The sequence below is a fragment of the Mastomys coucha genome, unplaced genomic scaffold (genome assembly GCF_008632895.1).
Source record: "Mastomys coucha isolate ucsf_1 unplaced genomic scaffold, UCSF_Mcou_1 pScaffold22, whole genome shotgun sequence".
Taxonomy (NCBI): Eukaryota; Metazoa; Chordata; class Mammalia; order Rodentia; family Muridae; genus Mastomys; species Mastomys coucha.
Window position 1 is genome coordinate 128,342,982 of NW_022196905.1, and position 11,107 is coordinate 128,354,088.

General features: G+C 52.1%; 1 protein-coding gene across 2 annotated transcripts in view; it reads right to left on the bottom strand.

The window, feature by feature from the left end:
* Clip2 (CAP-Gly domain containing linker protein 2) overlaps positions 1 to 11,107 on the bottom strand; it is a 65,041-nt gene that overhangs the window by 9,957 nt on the left and 43,977 nt on the right. The window contains exons 8-11 of one of the 2 annotated variants that reach the window (XM_031338148.1): positions 10,720 to 10,780; positions 5,038 to 5,142; positions 2,865 to 3,800; positions 314 to 371 (exon numbers count right to left, since the gene is read on the bottom strand). In XM_031338148.1, the coding sequence (XP_031194008.1) occupies positions 314 to 371; positions 2,865 to 3,800; positions 5,038 to 5,142; positions 10,720 to 10,780 (1,160 nt within the window). The remainder of the gene's footprint in view (positions 1 to 313; positions 372 to 2,864; positions 3,801 to 5,037; positions 5,143 to 10,719; positions 10,781 to 11,107) is intronic. The other variant, XM_031338149.1, reaches the window with a different exon arrangement.

The window sequence follows — 11,107 nt, forward strand, 5'->3', positions numbered from 1 at the left end:
GATTGAAGCAGGGTTCCTCTGTATAGCCCTAAGCTGTCCTGGAACTCATTCTGTAGATCAGGCTGGCCGCCTCTGCCTCTGGGTACTGGGATTAAAGGTGTGTGCCATCGTCTCCAGGTGGGAAGGTGGTTCTCGATCGAGACACTGAGATACCTGTTCCTCCCCTGCTCCCACAGCACCCTCTCCTGGAGGGGTGACTGCACACAGCAGGCGACTCTCACTGAGTTGCTGATGGCAGACCTTGTGACTCAGCTCCAAGGTGGCACCCAGCTAGCTTTCCACAAAGCCTGGACTCCTACTGGAGGCTACTCACCCTCCACAGTCTCCTTCATCCGAATCTTCTCCTCAGAAAGGTCATTGGACTCGATCACCTGAAAGGACAGACAGTCCTGTAAGAGGACACGCCTGCCACCCTACCCAGGCCACACCTTTACCTTTGACAAGGGACCTTGGGGATGCAGGAACCCAATATGCCAGCAGAGGAAGCAGACACACGTGAATCCCTCTCCTTGAGAAAAGGGAAGCTCCCAGTTGGCTTTCAGCTGCTCTGTAAGATTCCTCTGCTGCCCTAAACTGCAATTTTGGGGAGTAAGGAGCAGAGGATGAAATTTAGGACCTTTTCCATATTGGGAAGGTCCTCTACCACTGAGCCACGCCCCCAGCCCCTCCCTGGGGGATTCTAGGCAGGGGCTCTACCACTGAGCCACGCCCCCAGCCCTTACTAATTTTTCTTTTTCCCTATTGGCTCATTAGAATGTATAAACTGACTTTCAACTCATTCTGTAGCTCAAGATTGTGATTCTCCTGCTGCAGCCTCCTCAGTAGCTAGAAATTACAGTACTCAGTCACCAGGTCTGGTTTCGCTATATTCTTGGTTAAAAATATATTAAAATAAGTGTTTTGGGGTTTGTTTGTTTGTTCTTTGTTTTGTTTTTTGTTTTGGTTTTTTGAGACAGGGTTTCTGGCTGTCCTGGAACTCACTCTGTAGACCAGGCTGGCTTCGAACTCCGACATCCACTTGCCTCTGCCTCCCAAGTGCTGGGATTAAAGGCGTGCACCACCACCGCCTAGCATTTGTTTTGTTTTTTGAGATCTGCCACTGCAGCCTTTTTTTCCAGGACACCAGCCTTGACGCTCCAATCATTAAACAAGCACTCAATGTATATAACAGAGCCTGGATGGCCCATCTAGGACTGGCTCATCTAGGGACTACCTTCACAATACTTATTTAATGGTAAACTCAGAAGCCAAGGAAGAAAAAACTGATTGAAAATGAAAAACTGAGTACCTGGGGAGGTGATTCACCTGGTAAAAGGCTTGCCTAGCAAGCAGCAGAGCTTAAGTCTGGGCCCCAGAACCCCCCCCCCAAAAGCTGGACACAATGGTGCACACTTGTAACACAAGCACTGGGAAGCAGAAGCAGGCCGATCCTTGGTAATGGGTGGCCAACCATCCAACCATCCAACCTAGCCTACCTATGCCCAGTGTTCCAGGTCAGCTAAACTGTGTCCAAAAAAAAGTAGATGATACAAAAAGGTTGACCTCTGACCTCCACACATATGCACCCCATACACGCATGTACATACATGTGAGTATGCACACACCACACATCGATCAGCAAGGTGGAATACGGTGACTCAAATCTGTAATCTTAGCACCCGAGAGCTAAAGACAAGAGGATCAAGAATTTAGGGTTATCCTTGGTTACAGAGTGAGTTTGAGGCCAGCCTGGGCTACGCAAGACCCTATCTCAGACAAACAAATTAGAAAAAAAGTTTCTTCCTGAGACAAAGGCAACTATAGAATTCTGTAGGCACAAGGCAGGACGATGTCCTTTCTTATAAGACCTGGAGCTATAGTCACTTGATTCTCTAAACACTACATTGCATGCTGCATGGATTAAATAGTCAAGCTCCTAGCTGGTTCCTTGTAAGGTTATTTTAAATAAGTAACTGGGGGCTAGAGACACGGCCCGGCAGTTAAGAGTGTGCACTGTACTTGTAGGTTACTTGAGTGCCATTCCAAGCACACAAGCCAGGGGGCTCACAGACACTCAGAACTCCAGCTCCAGGGTTATCTGAAGCCCCTGGCCTCCATGGGCATTGGTACTCAATATGTGCATAGCCATGCATAGTTAAACATAATACATCTCAAAATAGACCACTGTTAGGATGTCGAGCTCAGAGCCAGTTAAAACATCTTTCTGGGCTCTTAGGACTCCCTGACCCCCCCTCAGGGACCAACGGGGCATGCTCATCTGGAGCAAGGACCATATAGCTGGGCATTTCTAGACTTGGGACAAAAATGGGTCATGGTGACTGTGACCTTTCTAGAAGCTAAAGAGACATCTTCAAGTCCTCGGGTGTCTGATGAGATAGGGACCTGGGAGGAGCAGAGTTTCCTTGCCCTTGTGGTGGGACCCGGGCCGCCCATTCCATAGACCGCTTATTTGTTTTGTCATTCTGGGGATGGGACGGAGGATCCTAGGGTAGCATTCTAGTGCTCTGCCACTAAGCCACACTCTCAGCTCATTTTTTAAAAAATCAACTTTGAATCTCACTAAGCTACTGAGGCTGGCCTTGAACTTGCCATTTTGCCAAGTCTCAGCCAATCAGAGTTCAGGGGCTAACAAAATGGTGCCTTCAATGGCTCTCAAAGCCCGTGTATGAAGGATCAAAGCAGGGTCCTCTCAGACTACAGTGGTCCCGATGATCCCCATGGCTCTGACGGAGAGACGGAAGCTCCTCCTCTGAGCCCCCCTTGGTTAGCTCCACGCACAAGGAAAATGCTCCCCGACTGGCGCACAGAGGCCACGCCCTCCCGGACCCTCCCCCCTGAGCCCCACCGGAGCGAATGCAGCCTACATGGCTGTGCTGGGCTGAGCACAGGGACTCGACAGCCTGGAGTCTATTCTCAGCCACTAGAAGCTTTTCCCGCAGCCGCTCGGCCTCCTGCCTGCTCTGGGCTTCCGCCCTCTGCAGCATCTCGTAATCCAGCATCTTCTTTTCAGCCAGTGAGATCTGCTCTTTGAGGAACTCGATGGCCTGAGCCTGGCCGCGGTACTCCACATCCAGTCCCTCCAGCTCCTGCACGCGCAGCTGGGCGTCACGACATTGGTCCTGGGCTTCCTGTAGCTCCAGCCGGTGCTGGCTGGCCTGCTCCTCCAGCTGCGCCCTCCAGTGCTGCTGTAGCCCAGCCAGCTCCTCCTGGGCCTCTTGTAGTTTCTGCCGCAGGCCCTCCTTCTCCTTCCCATGCATGGCCGTCTCCAAGTCGTGCTTGGCCTGCAGGTTACCTAACTCCAGCTGGTGCTCCATCTTGATGCCTTCGACCAGCGCCTTCAGCTCTCCGATCTCTTTCTGCTGGGCGCCTGGGCCGGAGTTCAGCGTGGCCTTCAGGTCCTCCAGGGATTTCTGGTGATCGGAGGCCAGCGAGTCCAGCTTAGATTTCCAGTTGTCCATGAGCCCCATGTTCTCGGTGGTGGCCTGCTGGACTTTGGCCTTGAGGTCTGTCACCTCCTGAGCGTACTTCTCGTTGGCCGCCCGGAGCTTGTCCACCTCCGTCTGGTAGGTCTTTAACATGTGCTCATACTTGTCCTGGAGCAGGGTGCTATCCCGCTGGTGCTCCTTGCTAACCGACAGCAGCCGCTCTCGCAGCCGCAGGGTCTCAGCAGCCTCTGGGTGGTCTGGGGGTGGCGGGCCTGACTGGAGGAGACAGTGCTGCAGCTCTTCAATCTCACCACGCCTCAGGCTTAGCTCTTCTTCCAGCTGCAGCACCCGAGACTTCTCAGCCACTGTGGTCAGCTAGCAGGAGAGAGAGACAAGTCAGTGGCCAAGGTTCAGTGATGGGGACATGCCAGCCATGATGGGGACAGTCAGGTGGTAGGGAGGAACCTATCCCTAGTTGGGTGCCGGCTGTCCTCAGGGAACCTACTGTACCCCAAATGGTGGGGTGAACCAAACATCCTCGTTGCTCAGGTGGCTTAAAACACATCTCTGCCCAAGAGGGGTTTGAGTGTAGAGGACTTTGTCGAAGCTAATGCTTTATGTGCATTCATATCTCAGCAATCCTCCTGCCTCGGATCCCAAGTGCTGGAATTACAGGTCTGTGCCACCATGCCCAGTCTGGTGGAGCTGTAGATCAAGAGGCCTGTCTAGTGGGCGCTAAACTATCTAGTGAGTTTCCTGCACAAAGCATTCTGGCACACGAGTGCCCATGATCGCGTGGTAATGGCCGCTGTGCACCCTAGGCTATCCAGACACCCGCATGCCCTGCCCAGAGCTAGGGCCACTATGCACACACTAAGCACTTGCCACAAGCCTCCAACTGTCTGTAGGGTGGGTTTCCTGATCAATGCTGGCTGCCTGGCCAACTTCTTCCCAGCAGAGCTATAGCTGGGCTGGCCAGCTATCTGCACATTATGTACAGTACGTGTACAGCTGGTGTGGAGAAGCCAACTGGGCCTGGAGAGAACCACACCCTAGAACCGACTGGACTATTCTCCCAAATGGAGCTTCTCAGGGCCTCCTAACACACTACATGGCTATGGCCAGACTCTGAGGCGGACATCAATCATCTCAACCTTTAGGGATATCCCAACATAGAAAGCCCTGCTTCCTGAGCCTCAGGTCCTCAGATGGCTCTCTGCTGCCATCTTAAGAGTCGCACTCTGGGTTTGCATTCCTGTCAGGGAAGCCCATGTTCACCCAAGTAAGGGGCAGACCACCTTCTTTCTAGCAATGGATAAGAGGGAGGCACAGGGAAGGTCTCACACAGACATCTCCACTCAAGGAACCATGAACTTGGAAGTCATCCCAGAGGACCAAGACCCCCTTCCCTAGGAGCACCACTTGGCCACAGTGAGCTTGACTCTACATCTCAGCTTCCCTCCCACAGGGGAGCACGGAAGGGCCTCTCAAAAGCAATAGTAAGAGCAGCCATCATGATGGCTGAGGAAATGATTTAAAAAAAAAAGCAAAGGGGGGCATCGAGGGGCCAAGGCGCTGGCCAGGTGGGTGGCAGTGGCGGGCACGGTTTTACCCTGTTATCCGCTAATTCTCTGAGCAGCCGCTCGGCCTGCGCCTTCTCCAGTAGCAGGCTCTGCTCCAGCTCCCCAATGCGCGCGTGCTCCAGCTGGGTCTGGGTCTGCTCCACCCAAGGTGGTGGGGGGGGAGGGATAACAGGGTGGACAGGGAAGGCAGGGACGTGGGGAAAGGGATACAGGGAACAGGAAGCCGGAAAGCCGGAGAAAGAAAGAAAGGGTGTGAGAAGGAAAGAGAGAGAGAGAGAGAGAGAGAGAGAGAGAGAGGAGGCGTCATCTTCCATGAACAAGACTGAAAACAGATCAATGAGCCAGAATTGCTTGGGGAAGAGAGAGAGATCTCAGAAGTGGGGTGTGTGAGGGGGCTGGGTGCCCTCCTATCACTGTGGCCTAGCTGGGGTTGTGTTCAACGTAGAGGAGGCCATGGGAACCACCCCTTGCCAGCTTCCGGTAACATAGGGGCAATGGGTACCCCAGTTTCTTCCCTTGTGGGATTTAAGGGTCTTTTTTGTTAGGTACATTTTATTTATTCATTGTGTGTGTGTGCATGTGTGTGCGTGCATGTGTACGTGCGTGTGTGTGTGTGTGTGTGTGTGTGTGTGCACGCGTGTGCGAGTATGTGCAAGCATGCCACAGTGCACCTGAAGGCAGTTAGAAGGAGTGGATTCTCCTCTTCCTCCATGTGGGTCCCAGGGATCAATTCTGCGCTTCAGGTTTGGTTGCAAGCCCCTTTACCTGCTGAGCCTTCTCGCAAGCCCCTTCTTCTTCTTTAGTCTATATAGCTCTGGCTGGCCTTGAATGCCCTATATAGGCCTTAAGTTCATGTATTATCCACACGTCTCTACCTCCTGAGTGCTAGGATTTGGGTGTGCACTATTACATCTGTTTTCTTTTGGGGGGTTTCAAACAGAGTTTCACTATACAGCCAAGGCTATCCTAAAACTCACCGTGTCTGGCTTTTGAACCTGTAATCCTGACTCTGGACTCTGGTTCAGTTTTATGAGACAGGGACTCACTATGTTGCTAAGGCTGACCTCCACTTCCCAAGTATGAAGACCGTACCATGCCCAGCTTGGCCTGGAACTCAGGATGCAACCCAAGATGTCCTTGAGCTTACAATCCTTCTGCCTCAGCCTCCCTAGCACTGGGATGACAGGTATGTGCCACCATGCCTGGCTAACTCAACTCACACCATCTTGATTCTCCTCAGGCAGGCCTCCTGGATGGGGACTGGGCAAACGCCCATTGCCCTTCCCAGAGCCTGGCTTGGTCGACATCCCTTCCCCCTCCTCACCCTTCCCAGAGTCTGCAGAGAATGCCTGGTCTCTGGAAGGACAAGGGCACTTTTGTCCCCTCTTTACAGCACCCGTTTCATTCGAGAACAAAGCATGACTTTCTCTGGGTGGCACAGGGCTGGCATTTGGATGGCCCATGATGGATCTCTGCAAGTGAGCAGGGAGGCGGAGAGGACACATATCCTGGGGAACTCTGGAAGACCAGACTGGAAACTAGGTTTGTCTCCAGAGAGAGGGGATGGTGCCGCTCACCCTGAGAGAAACACAGGTTAAAGTGATCACTCCCCCACACACCCCAATTACACACATAACCCTGCAGTGAGTCTGGAAGGGGATGGGGCTTAGGTGGCAGGGCTAATACTCAGATGCCAGCAAGAAGTGGAAGCCATGGAGACTGAAAGATTGGAGCCCAGGCACCTAATGACAGCTAGTCGGCAGAGGAAGAGTGAAAGGGAAGCTTTATGAGCAATGATGAGTGTGGTCATGAAGACAGTAGAAGATGGGGTAACCACAGGCCTAAAGGGACCAAGCAAGTGTCCTGTTTGGGACAGGATTTAGGTTTTCAACTTTGACTTTGTGTGTTCATATGCATGTGGAGAGCAGAGGTGGATGTCTGGTAATTGTGTGTGTGTGTGTGTGTGTGTGTGTGTGTGTGTGTGTGTGTGTGTGTGTTGGAGAGTCCAGGGGCAAGGGAGGCTCAACACAGGGTTTCTCTGTGTAGTTCCGGCCATCCTGGAACTTACCAGGTTGCAGAACTCAGAGAAAGAGAGAAAGACAGACCCTCCTGCCTTTGGCTCCTGAGTGCTGGGATTAAAGGCATGCACCACCCTAGTATATGTCAGACTTGAATCACACTGCACGGAGCTCTATCAACTAGCCAATCTCAGCAACGAGGTTAGACCTGTGCCGTGCCTACTTTTGTTTTTGTTTCTTGAGACAGGGTTTCTCTGTATAGCCCTGGCTGTCCTGGAACTCACTCTGTAGACCAGGCTAGGAGATCTGCCTGCCTCTGCCTCCCAAGTGCTGGGACTAAAGGCATATGCCACCATGCCTGGCTGCTGTGCCCTTTTTTAATGATAGTGCTAGGAATCCAAACTCAGGCTCTCTATTGATGAGCCTCATCCTAGCCCCCTAACTGGGGAGTTCTAGCCAGGTGTTCAGCTGAGTCATGTCCCCAGGCCCCCCAGTTAGAGTTTCTGGGTAAGTCATCTACTGCTGAGCCATATCACCCAGACCTTGGTTTTAACATATACGTTTTTAGATTTTTTTAAAAAGATTTATTTATTTATTATATGTTAAGTACACTGTAGCTGTCTTCAGATGCACCAGAAGAGGGCGTCAGATCTCATCACGAGTGGTTGTGAGCCACCACGTGGTTGCTGGGATTTGAACTCATGATGTTCCGAAGAGCAGTCGGTGCTCTTCCCCACTGAGCCATCTCACCAGCCCACATTTTTAGATTTATGTATTCATTTTATGTGTGTAAATGTACTTCCTGCATGTATGTATAATACCATGTATGTGCGGAGCCTTGAAGGCCAGAAAAAAACCGGATCCCCTGAACCTGGAGTTACAGATGGTTGTGAAGTACTGCATGGGTGCTGGGAGCAAAACTCAGGTTCTCTTAAAAAGACAACAAGTGCTCTTAACCGTGGAGCAATCCCCCTGGTCCCAATTCTGACTTTTTAAAAGATTCGATTTTATTTGTGCGTGTGCAAGCATGCATGCGATTCCATGGGTGTATGTGCAGGTGCCTGCGGGGGTCAGAAAAGGGAGCTACAACTCTTGTGGCTGGAGATCTAAGAGGCTGTGAGCCGTCTGGGACCTGAACACCAATGTTCGCAGAAGTGTAGCGAGTACTCTTAGGCACTGAGCCATCCATCCCTACAGCCCCCTGGTTTGTCTTTTAAGCTGGTTGGGGGAAACAGGTAAGGTGGCTACAAGCCTATAAACCTAGCACCTACAGGCTGAGGCAGGAGAATTCTGAGTTCCAGGCCAGCCCATGTAGTATCCCAAAACCCAACTGGCAATCAAATGTGGGGCGGGGATTAAATTGACTTTTAACCTCAATTCACATTCCGATTGCTCTGAATATGGTCACAATTTAGTCTTTAGAATAAAAAAATAAAAATATAAAAACTAGCCATGTGACACTGTTTGTCCTGTCCTGTCCCCCTGCCTCAATGCCTGCCAGCCTATTGGCAGCCCTAGGACCAATCAGATTCTCGCAAGGGGATAACTTGGGTGGTAGCAATCTGGCAGGCTGGAATAAGGAGCAGATGTAGTAAAAGTCAAAGACAGGCAGGCGGCAGACAGACAGGCTGACCCGGAGTCGCCGAGCGTCTGTGAGCACCTGACACCACCCTGACTCCAGCCCCTTGAACTGCCGCCCGGGGGTGTGCATGTGTGTATTACCCTACAGCCGACTGTTGCTAAGATCTGTTGATGGGAGCAGGTGCAGAGGGTTCAGCTCTGACAGCTCCTCTCTCCCCTCAAGCCCACCCATCTGTCCCCTGCAGGGGGACTGCTGTTTTTCAGTTGAGCCAGACAGAAGCACCTGTGCTGTCCCTTTGGCTGTAACAAAAACACAGATCACAACAGCTTCAGGCTAGGGAAGGATCCTCTGCTTTTCTCCCTCTCCCTTCCTTCTTTTTGGAGTCTCATTTATCCATTTATCCCAGGCGAGCCTCAAACTCACTGCACAGCCAAGGGTGGCCTTGAACTCCTGATCCTCCTGCTTCTGTCTCCTGGGGTCTGGGATTACAGGCATGCACGTCCAGCTTTCATTGTTTTTTTCCAAGACAGGGTCTTACTATGTAGTCCCGCCTGGCTTAGAAATCCACTAACCAGGCTAGCCTTGAATTTGCCATGTAGCCAAGGATGATTTCGCTCTCGAGCCTCCTGCCTCCATCTCCCTATGGTGGGGTTACTGGCATGCACTGCCATGCTGCAATTTGAACCGGAGCTCCATGCATGCTAAGCAGACGTTCTACTGACTGAGCTACATCTCCAGCCCCTTTTCACTTTTTTTTCTCTACAAGGTCTTGCTAAAGTGCGGGTTGACTTAGCCTTGGTACATAGCCCAGGCTAGCCTTGAGCTCGTAATCATCTTGCTTCATCCACCCTAGAAAGCTAGGGTGCCACCAGGCCCAGATCAACCCGAGTTGAACCCAGAAATGACCTATGGCGTGACTCCTGAGGTCCCCCAGGAACCTGGGAAACAGTCACAAATGCAGACCACTGGGTCTTAATTGTATTTAAATAAGCTCCCCTCCCCAGCCCCGGGATAGACACTCAGGCCTGAGAGCCTGTAGTGGACTGAGACTGCTTCCCTCTACAGAGGAGGAAGCTGAGGCCTGCTGAAGGGAAGTCGCTTCCAGAGGCCAGGCAGGTTCGGCCACACACGAGGAAGAGCTTAGCTCCCTGTCTCACCTGGCCATTCCAGAGAGTTCTTCCTTGTTCCTTTCCCAGGGAGCATCAAGAGACACAACAGGCATGGTGGCCTCAGAGGTCTCTGTAGGCCTCAGGGGCAAGGCTAGCTGCCCCTTCAGTGGACCCGAGGCCCTCTGAGCCCTAAGTCAGCACAGTGAGTGTGTTTATGAACTGGGAACAATGTCCCATTGTATCCACACCACGTATACAGGTGGCAAAATGATGAGGGACAGGCTGGGGCAGCCCAACAATCGCTGTCTCTAGTGTGTACACTTGCTGGTTGGTTGTACCACTGAGGGTAGTCTCTGCCTTCGTGAGATCTGGCCTTTTTTTTTTTTTTTCCTTTCTTTATTTTTTTTTTCCTTTTCTTTATTCATGTAGCCCAGGCTAGCCCTAAATTTGATCTATAGCTGAGGATGACCTTGAACTCAGACCATCCTCCTTCCACCTCCCAAGTGCCGTGGTAACAGACTTGTGCCACCAGTCCTGATTTATGTGGTACCGGAACGGGAACCCAGGATTTCTTGATTGCTAGGGCAAGTGTACTACCAACTGAGATACAGCCCCAGCCAGTGAGCCCTAGTTCTGTTACATATAACTTCTTAGGATCCTAACTGCTTCTTCAAGCCTATCCTGTATCTATGACCCCAGGAGTCTGGCTATTACGTTGTTCGGCAAAGACCTATAATCTTTCTTGACTCTCTTCAACTGCCAACATAGGGTCCCCTGTATTCCTGGAACACAACCAAGCCCACTTCTAAGACCAGATGCCCTAACGTCTGCCTCTCCTCCACTTCTCCAAGGCAGGGGCTTTTGATTCTTCCCAATATTTCCACTGCCATCACCCAGGCTTCCCCAAGGAGGTGCAGGCTCGCTGTCTGAACACCAAGGCCACTTCCCCCAGCAAGGACTGGGCCCACGGTACTAAGTGAGCAGTGAGAACTGCATTGTTACCTCCAAGTCTCCTTTGGTGATGGATTCCTCTTCCACCCGGAACTGCAGGTCCTCCACCTTCCTGCAGGGAAGAAAGGAGGTAGAGATGGGCTTTGGAGGCCAAGGATATAGCTCAGTGGTAGAGCCCCTGCCTAGAATCCCCCAGTGAGGGGCTGGGGGTGTGGCTCAGTGGTAGAGCTCCTGCCTAGAATCCCCTAGTGAGGGGCTGGGGGCGTGGCTCAGTGGTAGAGCTCCTGCCTAGAATCCCCCAGTGAGGGGCTGGGGGCGTGGCTCAGTGATAGAGCCCCTGCCTAGAATCCCCCAGTGAGGGGCTGGAGGTGTGGCTCAGTGGTAGAACCCCTGCCTAGAATCCCCCAGTGAGGGGCTGGGGGCGTGGCTCAGTGGTAGA